General features: G+C 43.0%; 1 protein-coding gene across 1 annotated transcript in view; it reads left to right on the top strand.

The window, feature by feature from the left end:
- Window positions 1–20,675, top strand: part of camkvl (CaM kinase-like vesicle-associated, like) — a gene marked incomplete at its 3' end in the record, with an annotated part of 108,579 nt that overhangs the window by 67,838 nt on the left and 20,066 nt on the right. The window contains 2 exon segments of the mRNA XM_079515803.1: window positions 14,782–14,888; window positions 20,167–20,298. Coding sequence (XP_079371929.1) covers window positions 14,794–14,888; window positions 20,167–20,298 — 227 coding nt within the window. The 5' untranslated portion in view covers window positions 14,782–14,793.

Here is a 20,675-nt window from a genome sequence, read left to right as displayed (position 1 = left end):
ATTTTTGTTGATTACTAGCTTTCACCTGCATCCCTCCTCACCTCCACGCCCCGGTAGAAAACAGCGGAGAACACTGACGTCACCAAATTTGGTTATTGGTTAGCAAAATACAAGGAAGTGGGCTTCCTATGCAAAAATGTCCAATGGTTTTCCCCAGACTTTTCTTTTTGAGCAGAATGCAAACGAAAATAAGAGCCTGGGTACCGAGGCTACTCTAGAACAGTCTTATGTTCTTCTATGATCTCCTGATCTGGAAGCTTTAGGTTTGGGCTACACCTATATGGATCTTTTTTCAAGCGCACATTTTTTTGTGCGTTTTGGGCCTTTCAGCCACACACAAACGGTGTATTTGGCCACTCAAACGGAGGTTTTTGGAAACGAATAAATAAGTGAAGATTTTCCAAAATATCCGGATCAGTGGATGTGAAACAGAGCTTTTGAGAAACTATGACGTCACCGCTCATTAGCGCATATCATTGATTAGGTGAGAAAGCTTGCGCCTGGAAACTACACCGATATCTATCCGATTGTTCATCTTTTTATATCACTGCGTTAATAAGTAACCTATCATTGTTGCATCAACTGCACCACGTCACCAGAGAGCAATCCAATGTAAATAATATTATAAAATAAGCCTATACAGCTGGTCCACGGTGGCCACCAGATGAATTGTATTGGTGCGGAGGGCGAAGCTTGAATAATAGGTTAATTGCGGACCTACAGAGAAACTGTGGATCATGCGTGGCGTGTGCATACTTGCATAGCCATGTAAAACTATATTCTTGTGCGTAAAGTTAGTCTGACAGCTACACCAGCTCACGCCACATGGATGTGAGAATCATGCATTTCCTCGCCTATTGTGACATCCCCTACGACGTGTTCATTGCGATGAAACATGACGAAACATAACGGTCGTATTGTTTCAGAGCTATGATAACAATTTACAATTTAGGCATTTAGCAGACGCTCTTAATCCAGAGCGACTTACATTAAGCAAGAACAAAAAGCATGGGAATACATCACATATATAAACAGCATTTATCAAGAAACATGCGTAAGCTAAGAACGTAACTAGAACATATCTATATATAATGACACTATACATATAAGCTATACATATATATTATACTATGCTGTACTGTTATTGTGCTGTCTACATGACATGCTATACGTCTGTTTCAAATGCTATCTAAGTCTAAAAAAGTGCTGTCTAAGGGGGTAGGGTAAGTGCTATGGGCCATGGTGGAGTCTGAAAAGGTGGGTTTTCAAACTACGGCGGAAGATCGGGAGTGATGCTGCAGTTCTGATTGCAACGGGAAGTGCGTTCCACAGTTTTGGGGCCAGAAGACATTATAGGCTAAGGTTTTGTCAAAGGATAGATTGTAGACATGCAGTATTTTGCTCTCCGTTTCGTGATCATGGTCATGGAGGGGGGAGAGAGAGAGAGAGGTGTGAATGCAATCGCATCAAATAGAGTGGTTGGTGAGAAGAAAGTGCAGTGGGTCATGTCCAGTCGCGCGCCGTGCACATGGCACATCTCTCCTAGCTGTTTAGGTAATAGGGCGCACCCTTGACTGCATGCATTCCGTTGTCACTTTGCCTGCCGACCATGTGAACGCTGTTCCCGAATATGTCCTTTATAGCCTACATTATAACGTGACATTACTATACACCTCGAAAATAGCCACTCAACAAGCTCACAACTGGTTGCGGACGCGACACTTCTATAGGTCTGACTCTGCTATTATTTTCTGTGCAGGACTTGCCAGATCAATGATAAAGTGTCTATCATTGGGTGTATGAATCAGAATCATATGTTTGAGGGGCACTAGCCCCTCCTATATACAGGTTTAATGTTTGTTTTTAGTTCAATGTTTGTTTTAAAAACGCCATTGACAATGAAGGGAAAATGTACATCATCTTGTCCCTAACACAAACATTAAATGCCATTAACAATAAAGATAATTTAATGTTTGTTTTGTCACCGTTTGTTTTACATCACCTAATCAACATGAGTTAGACTTTAATATATTAGCGCCCCTCACTTCACATGGGTGTGATTTTTAAATTATATGGAGAGAGATGGAGTCAGGATTTGGAGATTCACGCACATATGACATGCTGACTTTAAAAATGCGGTACTTATTCATTTCTGTTATTAAAAAATATGATAGGCCTATGTATTTGGCACCTCATAAGTGTAAATCAAATAGCCTACAATTGAAACCTGCTATACTGCAGTGATTTTCTCCTGTGTTCAATGCGTTTCTGCGTTTGTGTGTGGACACAGATATCTTTGTCGTATGGGCAGGGATTTTTTTTTAAACGGAGGACGAAAATACCCGTTTTGCAAAAGATCCATATAGGTATAGCCCAGGCCTTAGTTAGATTAACTCACAGGTTGCGGAAGACCGCCCTCTATGGTAAACCACTGAAAACACAATTGACAATCTGTGAGTGATTGAGTGTTCTATACAAGAGGAGACGCGATGTGAGTTATACAGCAACAATAGACTGCACCACCCCGACCCAGTGGCCTTATTTGTTTGTTAAGAAAGGTCACGATAGGTGTTGACATCAATGGAACTACTGCTGACAACATTGAAGAGCTCAAGAACCTGATGTTGGACAGGAAATTGTGGAGGGCAGCGATCCAGGAATCCCGAGTTGGTGTTGGCTATAGACCTCACTCTCGCATTAACTAACTTATAACCAAAAACTTTCAAATGATGGTTTTGCCAAATGACCATTCAGGTTGAGTCACGTCATTGGCTGCTGTAGCTATACATAATGACATCATGTGATGACATCACACTAGCAACATCACAGCCATGTGATTTCGCTTTAAATTAAAATGTTCATTAAACGAAACGTCATTCAGCGACTCGTACCAACAAAGCTACCTGCTGTCTTACGACCGTTTCTGTAAACGAGTTGCGTCGATTCACTGCTGCTGCCGTGTGAAATGTTTCACTGGACGATACATGTGGAAGGAGAACATAGGAAGGACCAGGCTGCCGTGGTGGTCGGACACCAGATCTACTGCTTCGGAGGAAAGATAAACCAGAGGGAAAGCGATCACATTGAAGTACAAGTCTTCAACACAGTGTCTTTATGCTGGAGGAAGCTGACCCCACCTGAAGGAGCAGAACGTCACCTTGAGGTTCCCTCCAACCGCAGGGGACACACAGCTGTGCTGATAGAAGATATTGTCTACATCTGGGGTGGACATACTTGGATAACGTATCTTTATACATTTGATGTCGACAGCCAAATGTGGTCCAAGCCCGATATTTCCGGGACTGTTCCATGGTCGAGGGAGGAGCACTCGGCCTGTGTCTTGGGGAAGTTCATGTATATTCATGGAGGAAGTGTCCGGCGGACTGGAGGCAATGGGACGTATGCACCCACTAATGATCTCTACAAGTTGGACACCAGCACAAGCACAATGGTCTGGTCTCTAATCAACAACAGTGGCAATAATCCACCTCCTGCTTCATCAGGTCACTCTGCCACCATCATCGGGACAAAGATGTTTGTATTTGGGGGCGTGGTCTCCTCCACCTCATTCAATGGGACCTACTACAACACCTTCGGAGTGTTTGACACAGAGACCAACCTCTGGCTGGACACATCTTATGCACAGCATCTTCAACCAGAACGTTGTGTGAGTCATTCAGCCTTTACCTACAATGGAGAGTTGTACGTATTTGGTGGCCTCAACGTATATGGCTACAAACAGTCCATTCTCATGTGGAAATTCAACCCAGAGACCTTCTCCTGGAAGAAGGTTGAGCCCCAAGGGAAATGTCCATACAGTAGGATGAACAATATGTGCTGTTGCATGGTGGGAGATCGTATCATCCTCTTTGGAAGATACGACACACCTGATGGCCTGGATGTCTTAGACTTAAGTCCTAGCCTGAAGACGCTATGCAAACTAGCAGTTATTCAGTACGATCTGGAGCAGTCAGAACTCCCACACAACATCAGGTGGGAAATGGCAGCCATGGCTACCAACAGCAACTGAAAAAGCAACAGCCCTCTAAAAAAACAACTACAAACAAACAAGAAGGCTGCACTTCTTGGTTGCCCAGGATCTCTTCTTCTACTGTGGTATTTCGCACATTTGACTGGATCTGGCCCATGATCCCGCCTAGTGTAACGGGAGGGAATGTGTTAATATCTATTCTCACACATTTAAACACTTTGACCATCAATACTTGCTAAAAGTGCCCTTTCACTCTGTACTTAGTCTGCTCTTTGTTGCCAGCTCGTAGATCTGCTATTTGGCTAAAGTTCTCCTTAGAATGCTAGCGTTCAAGTGGTTCATGTAAAATAAACACAGAGAGATTTGGCGTCCCCCCTGTATTAAACAAGGCTGGAATATTGCTAAGTAAACTAGAAATGTAGTAAACATAGTATAACTAGTACAACTTTTCATCAATTAAAAACAAGTATTTCCTAAATAATAGAAAAACAAAACCAATAATTTCCATATATAGATAAAAAATGTTGTTAGCAGATCTACAAGCTCGAACAATGCGGCACAAAGCAATGCGTTGTGAGCTTGCCTTGTACATCTGCTATTTTCACTAGTTTGGGGAAACATCTTAAATTCTCTTTTGTGAATAGTTTGTGAAAGCAGTTGCATCCTGGCATCTGGTTCCCTCGTGTCAGATAGAGCTAGATGCTGGCTTGAAATGTCGAGGGCGGCTGATTTTGGATTCTGCATTCTAATGCATGTTTGTCTTTAATCCAGGTCTTTGGTTTGGTTTATTTTCTGTAATCCAGTTCATATTCTAGATGCATGAACTCAAGTAGGTTACTGTACTTAAGTACAATGACAATGTTTTTTTTTAAAACTTTACTGAAGTATTTCCAATTTTAAATACTTTTACTGTTTTTAGAGGCAAATATTGTGCTTCCTCCACTTTTAATCATGAAAATGTGTGTGTGTGTGTGTGTGTGTGTGTGTGTGGGGGGGGGGCTAAATTAGCACTGAATAATCACAGTGCTTTAAGCCTCTGGCGGTCATTCTGGATTTATAGAACCGTAGTTACATACGTAACCATCGTTACTATTCACTTTGCAGAACATGCATTAACCACTTCAGCCATGATCTTTGGCCATTTGAAAATAGCCAATCTACAAGCTGTGTGTGACGAGCTTGTAGATCTGTACAGTACTTGAGTAAATGTACTGAGTTGCTTTTTTTGTAACACCACTGCCCAATAGAGAGTATGCGCGTGACATCATCATCAAACCCGGAAGTTGTGCAGGAATGCCTACTGAGTGGCAAAAAAGTACTTTCTGGGCTTGACAACCCATGCATCCAAACAGAAAAGTCTTATCTGATTGCATTAAACAACATTAAACAATGTTAAACTCACTTTGCCTGTTGCTTTGCCACTCGATTTGCCACTCGATGTGCCATTCACTTTAAGCATGCGCATACCCTCTATTGAACCCAAAACATATACCCAATTTACCAGAAACTTCATGTGTCTCTGGGCCAATTGGAACAGTCCCTGTTTGCCCCTGGCTGCAGGAGGAGAAACTTCATGTGTCTGTGGGCCAATTGGAACAGTCCCTGTTTGTCTGGGCCAATTGGAACAGTCCCTGTTTGCCCCTGGCTGCAGGAGGAGAAGGAGCCTGTTAGTGAGAGTCCTACCACAGCCTCCACTATACGCTGACCTGCTTATGAGATGATGATGTGCTTATGTTACATAACCCCTCTGGAAATCTAGGACTTTTACTTGCAACACTAAATTCCCCTCTCTCTTACAAGAGCGTGCGCGCACACACACACACACACACACACACACACACACACACACACACACACACACACACACACACACACACACACACACACATGCGCATACATGCACAGCACACACTTAAGCTTGCATTATGCACACACAGCACAAACACAAATATGCGAATATACGCACACGTACACACATACGCGTGCGTGCGTGCGTGCGTGCGTGCGTGCGTGCGTGAGAGAACCCACATGTACACAGAATGAATCACAGCCCTCTGGATTAGGTGGACAGATTAGAGATTAGAGACTGCATTGAGGATTACACAGTTCAAGCCTGACTCCAACACAGACCACAACCATCGCTGGTTCTGTCATCTAAACAGCACACACACAAACATACACACACACACACACACACACACACACACACACACACACACACACACACACACACACACACACACACACACACACACACACACTGGCATACGTGCACACATATGCACACACATAAACTTGCACCTATCCACACACACGAACGCACAATCACAAGTATGCAAATATACTGTATGCTCACACACGCACACACTCATGCAGGCACGCGCACGGCCACACACACACACACACACACACACACACACACACACACACACACACACCCTTTGTCTTGCATTTGCAGATTTTAAAGGATATTGAAGGTTGATATCCTCATTTGAACACTGTTGTTCGTCTTGTAAATTGTTATTTCCAATGCTTGGTGTTATGTAGCACCTTAATTTAACCAGAACAAATCCTTGCATGTCCTCTTGCAATAACGTGCTGCTGACTTTTGAGTCTTGAGTTAAATTTTATGACTCTGGCATATCCAAGGAAGATCTCTCACACTCTGCCCCTAGAAACCGTGGTGAAAAGTACATTCAGTACTGTACTAGATTTTGTTCAATTTCCAATACTTTTGCTTTTACTCCACTGCATCTCAGATCCAAACATTGCACTTTTACTCCACTACATTTATTTTAAAACTTTAAGTTACTACTTTGAAGATTTTGATTATTAATACAACACACACATTAACCATTTTGTGGCCTATATACATTTCAGACTTTTGAAAACAGCCAATCTGCAAGCTCACAATGTGTTGCATCGCCGCGCATTATGAGCTTGTACTAGATGTTCTATCTTCAAAAGAGTATTTTTATAGTATATTTGAAAACTTGAAATAGTTCATGAGTATATTTTGAATTCCGGACTTGTAACTTGTAACTTGTAACAGCGTATTTCTATATTATTGCAGTATTGATACTTTCACACAAAGTAAAACATTTGAGTACTCTTTCCACCACTGGATGTAGGACAGAATGATCTCCGGAAGGAAGTATTTATGTGTCTAAAAGGAGCCATGGAGGTGAATTAAACCATTTTGGCCTGACCTCAAAATTTAAAAAAATCTTCTAAATCCTCCAGTTTTCTGAAATAAATATTTTCACGATTTTTCAAAAATAGCAGACCTACAAGCTCGTAGCGCGCCACCGATCTGCTATTTTTCAACAGCTAAAGTTTAAAATAATGGTTGAAGTGGTTAAAAGCTATAAGGTAGAGCGGACGTAGAATACGCACATCGACAGGCTCGGTGCTGGGCTAAAGAGACTTCAGTAGATGATGGAAGGACCCGGTTGAAGATCAAATAGATCAAAACGTTGTCAGAAATTTCAATAAAGAAAGTATTTTGTACCTATATGGTGTACGGGCTCCATCTATCATCTACTAGAAGCTATAAGGTGACACAGACGCATCCTCAGGTCTTAATTGGTTATCCAGTCGCAGCTGGTAATTGAAGTGCGCTATCCAGTTGAAGAGTGACACCCCGGGGAAATGATGGCAGAAGTGTCTTATAGGAAATGGGTCCTCAACGGCACATAGCAGTTATGAAAGAGGGTCGAGGAAGACTGCCCCTGAGATGCTGTATTGATTCCTGAACAGTGTTGATTTCGTCGATTAATACTACTAGCCCTTACCCGTTGTGAGATATCCCCCCCCCCCCCCCCCCCCCCCCCCATTGTGGCCGCTGGGGGTACTGCGCCCTGGGTGCGTTTTTAATTCACTAATAAATTCATTATTCATTTATAATTTGTTAAATTGGAAAAAGGGCTTCGTTAAGACCTCCATATTATTATGGTCAATGCCTGTGTGAAAAGTGGGAGCGATTGGTGCAGGCGGTGAGGAGCTACGGCGGTGTTTCTGACACACATTCATTCAGACAGACATTGGCTTAATTATAGTATGATGATGATGATGATGATGATATGATATGATTATAGTATGATGATGATGATGATGATGATGATGATATGATTCAGACAGACATTGGCTTAATTATAGTATGATGATGATATGATGAAAAATGTCTGTCGACTCGACTACCGTTTTTCACTGACGAAAACTAAATGGAAACGAAATGAAAACTAAGCTGTGATGACTAAGACTAAATATATCGACAATTTCGTCAACAAACAAAAACTATGGACTAAAATGTTGACAGGGTCTAGTGGACAAAAGATCCCGTATAAGTAAAAGACACAAGTCATCGTAGACTTGGTTGCATGCTGAACATAGCCGATCTACAAGCTTGTGACGGGTTGTGAGCTTGTTTCAGCAAGTGTAAAATCAGCCATTATGACAGCATCAAGGGCCGCCAAAATTCATTTTAGTCAATTAAATCAACCGTAGATTTAGTCGAGTAAAACTAGACTAACACTAAAACATTCCAGGTGATGAAAATGTGACTAAAACTAAATGAAACAACAACACTGTTCCTGAATTACTAATCAGAACAGTGTGGGCGTCCAGAAGACTGGATAACTTGGTTTAACCAAATGAACCCTCGTGTCCAATGGTGGTATGTTGTTAATCTGTGAAATGGGGTTGTTGAACAAATTAATGGCATAGAGCATCAAGGTCATATTATTTATTCTGCATTTGAGCCATGGACCACCATTTGATGACACAGACCCAAAACCTAGAATATTTTGTTGTCGTTGAAATAAGCCCACAATTCTGTGCTGTATTGATGTTGGTACCATAGGAGAGACAACAGGCAAACGTCTCTAAATGTGTAGACTATTTGTAAATATAGTAATGCAGATTTTTAACAATAATTTTACTCTTGAGAGCGTAAAATCCAACTCTCCATCATTTAGCTGGGGACCACCTAGAACCCCCTCAAGGACCTCTGGTTGTCCTCGGACCACTGGCATAGAGGTCACTTAGAACTTTCCCATGTTTCAATATTTCTGAGCGACATTTATTTAACCTATATTTTAACCAGACTACAATTCCCATAATGCTTTGGTGCACTGCTCCTCCTTGTGGATAGGGGGAGGGCTGTCTTACTGAGACAACATGTAGTCCAGGAAGTAAGTGAGCCCAGTGTCCATGACATCATGGACACTTTGAAATACTAAAATATCTAAAAACACATATTACCCACATACAAATCCCAGGAAAGTGTTTCTTGTCTCCCAAACACCATTAAAATAAGATCTGGTTGCAAAAGGGGCGAAGTGTCCCTTTTAAGTTATCTGATTATTTAAAAAAATAATTCTGTATATTTTATTAATCATTCTGTGCATTTGTGTTATTATGGATATGTAAATGTTGAACGCTGCATTTATTTGATTGATAGATTTTTTTGACCTATTGTGTTCTACTGTTTGATAACGTGATGGCGAGTGGGTGTCTGTTTATGTGTGTGGGGTAACACACACATCTCGAGTTTGACCCGACGAAGAGCCTTGGCTTGAAACGTTATCATTAAATTACATCGGAGCAGATGAGTGTGCAGGTTTATTATTTTTCTTCATTTATAATCGGTGCACTTTTATTAGGCAATAAGTCCTTTTAATATCAGATTTTTATTTGCTATTTTGAAATAGGGCCTTAAGCAAGTTTCTTCTTTTTTTACATGCTTCCTGGCAGACAGGACTAACAAACACCCACACAGTACACACGCAATATGGTTTTAATGGGAACTATTCAGTCGGGAGACCTTCATTATACCTCCATACGACAAGACATCCTGCGGAATTCCCATTAAAACTTTTACTTTTGAATTAAAAGTCTATGCAGGAGGTTTTAGTTTAGTTTTAGTTGTTTTTTTTGTCTGTCTGGCTTGTTAAAAATAATAGGGATGCCTCGATCCACTTTTTCCACCCCCGATCCGATACCGATCTAAAATCATCAAAACCGATACTGATCCGATACTGATCCGATACCAATCCGATACCGATCCGATACCAATCCGATATTGATCCGATCATCCAGCACATATTTAAGTCTCTCTATGCTTTCCTAAATCTGGCAGATAGCACACTTTTTTATCTTTACCTTTTATTACAGATTGTATAGTCTGGAATGTTGAATCAGGATTGATCAAGTGATATTACTCAAAACAGATTACAACACCTCCCCAGAATAATAGTCAACAAACAATAGAGATGCTCCGATCAATCGGCGTCCGATCACGATCGGTCAATAATCGGATCGGATCGGAGTTCTCAAAATAAATCAAAACGTCCGATCGATACGCCCGATCAAAACAGTGGCGAAAAAGTGACTCTCAGAAAGGTAGGCGGGAGATAGCCAGCACGGGAGAGAGAGAGAACAGAGGTGGAAGAAAAGAAAGGGGAAAAAAAACAGTGAAAATGGCGTCGCCGGTTTGGAAGTGGTTTACTGCAGTGATACTCAAACTCTGGCCCACGCCACTCCAATGTGCTTAATGTCCTGATTGTCACGTATCCAACAAACTTTAAACTGAGCAGATTGGACCTCCCGTTCCAGAGATACCGGCCAAAACGTCTTGACAACGGCTTTAGTTTAATGTGGGCTAGTGGTGTTTTTTTTCTCTCTAGAGGCTGCTGTATCGATACAGCAGCACCACCACCACCATGGAATATCTGGGTGACGCAGCGTTGACAAACGTGCCTCTGTTTAACGTCATCAAAGCCCCCCCTTGCAATGCACTCCCTTCCCAGACCCCTTGTTAGGATGTTTACTGCAGTGGAGTAACTGCCTTCCATTTACATTTCACAAAAGTGAAGTCGTACGTTCCAGTCCAAAAAAGCGCTTGAGAAACCTGTGCAAAGCAAAGCCCCCGCTGTTAATTTTGCATCGCATTGTAAACAGCTGTGCCTCGTTATAGCCACACAAGTTTCTAACTTGCGGTCACAGTCGCGATACTTTTCAGTTGTGTGGTACCTTCATCTCTTTATTTTTTGCACTCAGTTGTTGGGTCTTTTTTGTTTTATAATACTCCCATACGGCTGCGGCTACATTGCATTGCTGCTTTCTCCCGAGGAGCAGCAACAGCCTAGTACTGCTGGCTAGTGGGCAGTGGCTAGCAGCGAAGCAGCCTGCCCTGCACTGTGCACTGTGACTGGCTGCCTCTCTGCTATATATATCAATGCCACACTTACCAGAGAGCCGGAAACGGAAAAGAAGCTGGCTGACAGAGAAAACGTCCGCGGCTGTCGGCTCAGGTGGGGAAACCCTGTATGAGTGCAAAGTATCGGAGTGGACTACTGGAATGGAGTGCTTGGATCGGTCATTTTCGCTGTAGTCCGATCCCGATCACGTTTTTTGGCTGATATCGGCCCGATATCCGATCCGTGGATCGGATCGCGGCATCCCTAAAAAATAATATGATGTCATGGTTCATGCGCGCCGTTATCAAGATCTAGTAATAAGCGTAATAAGCTTTTTGAGGACACAGGGACCTTTTTTAAATAAAGACGATGGACAGACAGACCTTGCTGACTCACCGACTTGGAACAGGAGCAGAGAGGAGCTTATATGGTGGCTTAGTATTCTGTTGACAAAGCTGGCTGGCGACCAGGGTGTCTGTCACCCTGAAGAGTAGACTCATGTTGGGAATGCAATGAGTCATTGACTCCTCCTGGCAGCGAGTGGACTGTATAGCCTGCGTGTGTCTGTGGCAGTTCATAGCTGATAATCACATCATTCTTAACCAATTAAAACTTTGAAAGTATCTGTGTTATTTTAGAACAGTATAAAATCGTCGGCGTTAGTCCAACCTACGTGGCCGGTTAAGACTGAGGTTAGGGTTAGTGATCTACATGGCCGGTTAAAGACTGAGGCTTGGCCGGTTAAGACTGAGGTTATGGTTAGTGACCTTCTTCTTCTTTCGTGTATCATCCTCAAATGTCCAACTCAGTATCGAGTAGCCACGCCCTTGTCTCTGGTCCCACGTGGAAGAGGCCGGCCTCCGAAGGAGGTCTGTACAGGGGGCAGGTGTTAATGATGTGCTCGGCAGATTGCTCAGGCTCGCCGCACTCGCATCCTGCACTGTCCTCTGGCTGGTTAAGAGTAAGACTGAGGTTGGGGTTAGTGACCTACATGGCCGGTTAAAGACTGAGGCTTGGCCGGTCAAGACTGAGGTTAGGGTTAGTGACCTACGTGGCCGGTTAAGACTGAGGTTAGGGTTAGTGACCTACTTGGCCGGTTAAGACTGAGGTTATGGTTAGTGACCTACTTGGCCGGTTAAGACTGAGGTTAGGGTTAGCGACCTACTTGGCCGGTTAAGACTGAGGTTATGGTTAGTGACCTACGTGGCCGGTTAAGACTGAGGTTAGGGTTAGCGACCTACTTGGCCGGTTAAGACTGAGGTTAGGGTTAGCGACCTACTTGGCCGGTTAAGACTGAGGTTAGGGTTAGTGACCTACGTGGCCGGTTAAGACTGAGGTTAGGGTTCGTGACCTACTTGGCCGGTTAAGACTGAGGTTAGGGTTAGTGACCTACGTGGCCGGTTAAGACTGAGGTTAGGGTTAGTGACCTACGCGGCCGGTTAAGACTGAGGTTAGGGTTAGTGACCTACGTGGCCGGTTAAGACTGAGGTTATGGTTAGTGACCTACTTGGTCGGTTAAGACTGACGTTAGGGTTAGTGACCTACGTGGCTGGTTAAGACTGAGGTTATGGTTGGGGTTTGAGATATTGTTAGTTATCCTTCGGACTAACGGGAGGTCGGAACGATGACATGTTACCGAGACAGCCACATGTCTCCTCCAAAACACACACAGTATCCTGCCGCTTCTTTTCACCTGACTTATTAACCTAGAGGACGTAACAGCATGTGGAGGAACTTACTTAACCTGACTCCGCCAGATGGGGCAGCAGAGAGTACACTGGGTTCCCCCCTCCTGCTCCCATCTGGGAACTCTCAGGCAGACTTGATGCTCCGGCCACAAAACGGCCTGGCCAATCAGCGGCAGCTAGAGGCGGGATCAAGGCAACAATCAGCGGCAGCTAGAGGCGGGATCAAGGCATACACAGTGCTGCCTTGATCCCGCCTCTAGCTGCCGCTGATTGGCCAGGCCGCTTTGTGGCCGGGCATCAAGTCTGCCTGAGAGTTCCCAGATGGGAGCAGGAGGGGGGAACCCAGTGTACTCTCTGCTGCCCCATCTGGCGGAGTCAGGTTAGAACTTACTATCCCTAGGGACAAATTAGCCATTGGGCTCTGCTGCCGTGATCATGAGTGCACCTCCCGTACTTCTTATGACAGCGACTGGAGGTGTGGTTTTGAGGACAACTGATTTGAATTGCTATTATTGTTCAAACACATCAGAAACCAAGGATTATATATTTCAAGGGCGAGAGATCACAATAAGAATCCTAATCATTCTTCCTCCACACCTGGGAGAAAAACAGCATCTGAAAGTGTGATGGTGCATTTTTTACACGTGAGTGCAGTTAGAACTTTTCCATTGCATCTTATGAGAGGCAGGGTTCTTGTGCTGCCGGTATGCACGAGCATGCTGTTGCTTATCAGTGTGACGTCGTCTGTTAACCCATTTTGACCTGAGATCAGATTCTAAAAATGTCTTCTACATCCTGACAGTTTTCTGAAAAAGCTATGTTTCTATGTCAGTCGTTCTTCGATTTTTCAAAAAATAGCAGACCTTCAAGCTCTGAGCTTGTAGATCTGCTATTTTTCAATAGCTAAAGCATAACATAATGCTAACACCAAAAGGGGTTCCCGCCCCAAAATGGGTTAAAGGGGCATTCCACTCATTTTCAACATTTTACTATGTCATTAATATACCTTAGAGCTGTTGTGTAGAAATAATAAAAAAAGTCCCCCTATTCTGTGTTTCCTAGAACTGGAGGTCTGAAAAAAATCATTAACATGGTGAATCACATCTTGATGATGTCATGAAGATGTGATTCACCATGTTAATGATTTTTTTGTTAATGATTTTTCTAGGAAACACAGAATGGGGGGGGACCTTTTTATTGTTTCCACACAACACCTAAGGTATATTAATGACATGGTAAAATGTTGAAAATGAGTGGTATTCCCCTTTAAGGCGTCTATTATCATACATCATCTCATCCGGCCAATCACAATTTGCGTCCTCACCTTCGTCTTCAATGACTCTGTTTACACAATGTTTGTGTTTATGCAAACACTCAAAGCTGGCCATTCATTGTCAATGGCAATGTTTGTGTTTACACAAACCCTCAAAGCTGGACATAGGAGGGGCCCCTAAAACATTACAACACATACTGTATACACAACCCATAGACGGATCACACAATTCACACACACACTGCTAATTGTGCTCGTGGGAGCCTGCTTTTCAATACATCAATCCTTAAGTCTACTCTAGTTTATATGCCTTAGTGTGACAGTGTCGCTTTCCACCATTATGCTGTTGTGTATAAATTAACCACTTTCATACTGGCCTTTTACATTTTGGCTTTTTAAATTTCTGAAAACTTAACGACTTCAACTGTTTTTTTTTTTAGAGTAGCCAATTATTTTCACCCCCCTTTTTCTCCCCAATGTATTCCTCTCCAGTCGCCACACACATTTATAAGGGGGGGGGGGGGATGTATTCATGGTCTGGAGAGGGCACCCGGGCAAGGGCTCAAGCCCCCTTTGATGTACGTATAGGTGTGCACGTGCCTGATACTGTGTCTCTGTCTCCCCCTATAGGTGGATGCCGCCATGCCATTTGGGTGCCTTGCCCTGCGAGATGGGCGGTCGTACAACAGCATATCCGATATCACCGACAAGTATGAGATTGGACAGGTCCTCCGGGCGTGAGTACACCGTCGGCCAATCAGGGCTCCTGCCCTTGTGTTTCCGTTATTAAATTTAAGCTCTCTTCTCCTAGGCTTTTTATAAAATCACTTCTGTACTTGCCAAGTGATTTACTGCTCTTGCACTCTTTCCCTCATCAGTCATTTAAAGTGTAGTTGAACTGGATCATTTTCATTTAATGTGTCATTTCGATGCGTTTGCCACACTTTGACCGAATGTAGAAAGAGGAGATAATAGAATGAGGCTGCTATCCAGGCCCCGGACCCACTAGATGGGCTATTTTATTCATTTTTAACCAAGCAATTGACTGTATATATATTCTTTTTTTGAATCATTAAAATACATGAATCATAGTCTTTGAATGGTGTAATTTATTCTGTCTTTTGCCCTGAGTAGGAAAGAAATCTGTTCGACATATTTTAAGAGCTGTGAAAATCTCCCTGCAGCTTCTCCAACTGAATTCTAGTCGTGCTCTTTTATTCTGAGTATAGGCTACCTCATTATGTTCCGCACGCACGCACGCACGCACGCACGCACGCACGCACGCGCGCACGCACGCGCGCACGCGCGAGCGCACATGCAGGAACACACACACACACACACACAGGCGCGCGCACACACATTTGAAATGTTTATTTATGTCCACATAATGAGAAGTACAGGAATACCTTGTACAAAGGACAATAAACACTGCCAGTGCAGTTTGACAGTGGGAGAGCAGCCAGTCACAACGTGCATGGACGGCAAAGCATCGTTACACACAGTACAGCTGACATGTACTCTCGAGTGCTTGTTTGTACGCAACCCTGATAGCAGAAACCAGGCACATTGTCCAGACTGCTCTCCACATCTTGCACATAACTACATTAACGACGGCAGATACGATGGGTGTGGTTGTTAATATTTCATAAAAACAACATTGGCGTTCTGCGGTGCTTCACCTCCGTGCTACCACACACACACTGCCACACACACACTGCCACACACACACACACACACACACACACACACACACACACACACACACACACACACACACACACACACACACACACACACACACACACACACACACACACACACACACACAGAACATATGGCATCACCAATATCTGGTGCTCTGTATTTATTTATATCAAATCCAACAAACCAAGTAACCGAGTGAAGGAGAGTATAGGCCAGTCAATCTAACCGAGTGGAGGCCTGGGCCATGGCTCAGTGGTCCAGGCACCTTGGCTGGCAATCCAGTCTGGCAGTGTGCTGTGGGTTCGACTCCCGATCCCGACGGCCTTCACTGCATGTCTTCCCCCCATCTCTCTCCCCATGTCCTGTCAGCCTACTGTCTGTCCTTCCATAAAAAATATAAAATAAATGGCGAAAGCAACAAAAATAACATAAAAAAATAAAAATAGAGCGTCGCAGTCCCGCCCCCTCGAGAGACCCAGAAAATAATTCCCCGTTCATTTTCCTCAAAGCCAACTCGAGTTGTGACACATCATGACAATAAACACAATATTTTGGGCCAAGCAAAGAATTAGAAAGAAGAAATAAACGTCAGGTTACAACACTTCTTTTGTTGTTTTTATTCTTTGTAATTATTTGTTTGGTCCAAAATATTGTGTGTGTTACTGTTGTCATGATTTGTCACAACTCGAGTTGGCTTTGTACGACGCTTATAAGGTCTTTAAATAATCTAAAAAGGGGCGTGCAATAGCAATTGTTCAAGGTTTTTTATGGTCCTTAGGGTCATCCAAATAACACATTCAAATGTGATTATTATACATTTTGGATCATGGTAAATTCAGAATAACCCCTAGTTTGACATGTCACATATGCTACTTAAAGCATAATTCTCTGTCTCTCTCATTCAATGAGGAGGAAAACTGAAAGCTCATAAGCACCTACAGTATATTTATAGTTGAGAACTGAGCAGTCACACCATCCAGGTATCTATCAGCCACCCACCCCCCCACCCCCAGAGGCAGAGAGGCTGGTTTAAATTGAAAACTGTTCCAAGTGCAAGTGTTCCAGTGCAATCAAACGCAAATCACATAATGAAGAGCACCAGCGATTAAAATGTGAGATCAAATCCCCCTGAAACCATTGGCAATATGTTGCAGGAACTCATTCAGATTGCTTCCAATCTGTGCATATCGTTTTACTATCTCTTCACAGTCTTCCAAGAGAGTCGAGTAAACTTCTTGTGCTTTTCCTGTAATGTTAAGTAGTATTATAATAATAAATCTTTATTGTCCCCGAAGGGATATTCTGCCTCATCAGTTGAGGTTCTTGAAACAGCCACGCACTCAAACAAAACTTTTCATCTTTTCCGTTCTTCATCTTGAGCAACAACCGCAAATTACTTGCAACATCAAAATGTGTACCAGTGGTTAACTAACTTAAAAGAGGACGCAGACGTCAATGCCAGTTCCAGATAGAGCCAACTTTGTGTTGTTCCTTGTTGTTATTAATTATTTACAACTCCTTTTCATGTTCTAATTTCAAAAGCAGCAATTATTTATGCTGTTTGAATGTTAATAAAGAAGCCACATATGTACTTACAGTACACCAATCTTACCCCCCCCCCCCCCCCCCCCATATGCGTCCATCAGTAGCACACCGCTTTAACATGTATTAGCCTTCATGATTCTGTTCAGGTTTTCCTTTGTCCGTCTGCCCCTGACCCAACTTCAGAGTAATGCTGAGCAGCCTTCATCAACTGGCCCTCGGTACATTGCGCCAGCAACTCATCAGAGGGAGACTGGAGGAAATCTTCCACAGGGTTAGCCATAAAATGCAATAGCAATCTAGAAGAAAATCAACGGTAAACTATACAAACCCTATTCCGGACTATGACAACGTGGGCAAAATAACTGGAGTCTCTGCACCCTAAACTAACTAAGATTAACAAACTACCTGAACTCATCCTGTCTCCTAAGATAGATACTTGTTGTGGGCCTTTATATTAATAATAATAATAATAATATCTCAAACTTATATAGCGCTTTTCTGAGTACCCAAAGACGCTTTACATGGGGGGGCTTTACAGAGGTAACAACAAAATAAAAACAACTTTATTAGAAAAAGGAAAAACACTAAACGCTAAAAAAACATTAAAAAGAAAGACAGTAAGAAAGGTTAGCTAGGGAAGGCAATATTGAAGAGGTGGGTCTTGAGGGCGGTTTTGAAAGTTTGGATGGTGGGGGCATCTCTGAGTGCCTTAGGGAGGGCATTCCACAGGGTTGGGGCAGCAAAGGAAAAAGCTCTGTCACCCCACGTACGGAGTTTGCTTTTGGGGACGTTGAGGAGGTTTGCATCACCAGACCTGAGGGAGCGAGAGGGGACATGACGTTTGAGGAGGTCACAGAGGTATGGGGGAGCCAGCTTGTTTAGTGCTTTGTAGGTGGTCAGGAGTGTTTTGAAGTGGATTCTTTGTTTAACCGGTAGCCAGTGAAGGTCACTGTCACGCAGTGGCACTGGAGGACAATTGCATGCCAAGCAACGCCCCCCAAGAAACCCTGGATGTGATCCCACGTCAAATGATTTAGAAAATTCCGCCATTGATAAAAGAAACCCGCAACAGACTCCAAGTAGAACCTGCACGCCTCACATAGGTGCCAAAATAATGGCCACACAACACGTTATCATGTGTTTATAGCAGAGCAGTCAAAGTTCACAACCCAGATATCAGCCATCATACTCAACGAGCCATCATCCAGAACCCAGCAACCAACCCAACTGCACAAATGCAACACACAAAACATTAGCTTTTGTCATGCATGCAAGTATGCCTCCACCAGTCCACCTTATTAGTCATTATATCTTCCACACACACACACACACACACACACACACACACACACACACACACGCATGTGCGCGCACACGTCAGTGCACCTTGTTATGGGTCTAAACACAGTCGAACGCGCTGTGAGATACAAATCTCAGAACACACAAACGCACACCAATTACAGCTATCTGATCCTATGCCAGCTTTAGCGAGAGCGACTGATGATCAAAATCGGTATGAGCATCAAAAGACAGTGCATAAGCCTGCTCCTAAACTCTCTCCACACTTCAACCTACAGTGGCATTTCTTGCTTGGTGAAGAAAAGGAAGATATGCCGCTAACTGCCTTATCTATTGCCAATTCTACATTCAAACATATTTCTGTCATCATCATGGGTTACACATGGCATTAGAAATAATTAAAAGTAAGCTTATGTGTTGTGCTGTGATGATGATGATGATGATTATTATTTAGATCAGGGGTCTTCGGTGTTTTCAGGCCAAGGACTCCTTAGCTGAGAGACAGAGAAGAAGTAGGGACCCCCACTCACTATTGTATGAAATTGTGTACACCATACAGGTACATACTCTTTGCCGAAAATAGCTGATCTACAAGGGATGTTCACCAAAAGTAAACTATATCACACAATCTAATAACATAAAATGGCTTTAATATCAAAATAATATCTAGCTGTAGATTTCCGTTTAGTCGGTAAAATAGCATGCGTAAAAACCGATACCGATAATTTCCGTTATTACATTTTTATGTTATCTGCCGATAATCTTCGGGAGACCGATAATATCGAACATCCCTAGTTGTAAGCTCGTAGATCTGGCCTGCTATTTTCCTGCTAATGTTTCCCTCAGAATAAGGTTTCTAGGTCGTAAAAGTCGTAAAAAAGAAAAAGAAAATAAACATGTTACACAAAGATTAGGCGGCCCCCTGCAGTGACTCTGAGGACCCCCTAGGGCTCCCGGTCCAGGACCCCCTGTTGAAGACCCCTGATTTAGAGGTTATTGCCTTTTTATTGCCCGGTTCCGCTGTAGTTTGAGCCTCGCTGAAGCGGCAGGAAGCAAGAAGACAGACACCCCACTGAAGACACGCATATCTGATTGTTATTGTTATTTACTGTAAATATCTTATTGCTTTCTTCTTCCACTGGGGGCCATTGTTCTGTGCTGTTCTGGGTCCAAACAACCCCAATCCAATTAAAAGTAATTTCTCTGCATTTCCTCAAGGGGCCCCCTAGTGCCCCATGATGCACTAATTTGAATATTACTGTGTAAATACTGGATATTTTAGTGGGTCGTTATATTCTCAGATGAGTGAATGAATATGATACGATTGGAGATTATTGTGCTTGTCTACTTCTCCATGTGCCACCTCTCCCAACACCCATGCATGGGCCATGTATTAATATTCATGTATTCTTCTTATCTGCTTAATTGTGTACCCATGTACCATGTTGTCTATTGGTTTGTCTATAGGAAGGAGTTCTGCGAGCTGTGCATGGCCAGGGACAGACGGACAGACAAGGTGTTTGTCTGTAAGAAATTCCTGAAGAAAGACGGCAGAAAAGTCAGAAAGGCTGCCAAGAACGAGATCATGATCCTGAAAATGTACGCAAACAGTAGGGGTGGGATGATATGGGTTCCTCACGATACGATATATATCGCGATATTAGGCCCTCGATAACGATAATATCACGATATTCGATATATTGCGATATTTGCGATATATCGATATATTGTATGGAATTTCATCAACGATATATCACGATATCTGCAACTACAAAATACTTGGAACTGAAAAAATTCAGCATTTTGTATTCCCACAAAGCTGTTTGGAGACTTTGGACAAATCACCATCCAGTAATTCAGTACTTCTGGTTGCTGTGGAATCTGAGTGGGATTTGCTTTATTTTAGCTGTCATTTCCTCCTTTTCTAAACATGTCATCACTTCATTATGAACAACATTTCAAATTTCCAAAAAAAA

The sequence above is a fragment of the Electrona antarctica genome (assembly GCF_951216825.1).
Source record: "Electrona antarctica genome assembly, chromosome: 2".
Lineage (NCBI taxonomy): Eukaryota > Metazoa > Chordata > Actinopteri > Myctophiformes > Myctophidae > Electrona > Electrona antarctica.
Note: the sequence above shows the minus strand (reverse complement) of the source record. Positions and strands in the feature narration are given on the sequence as shown.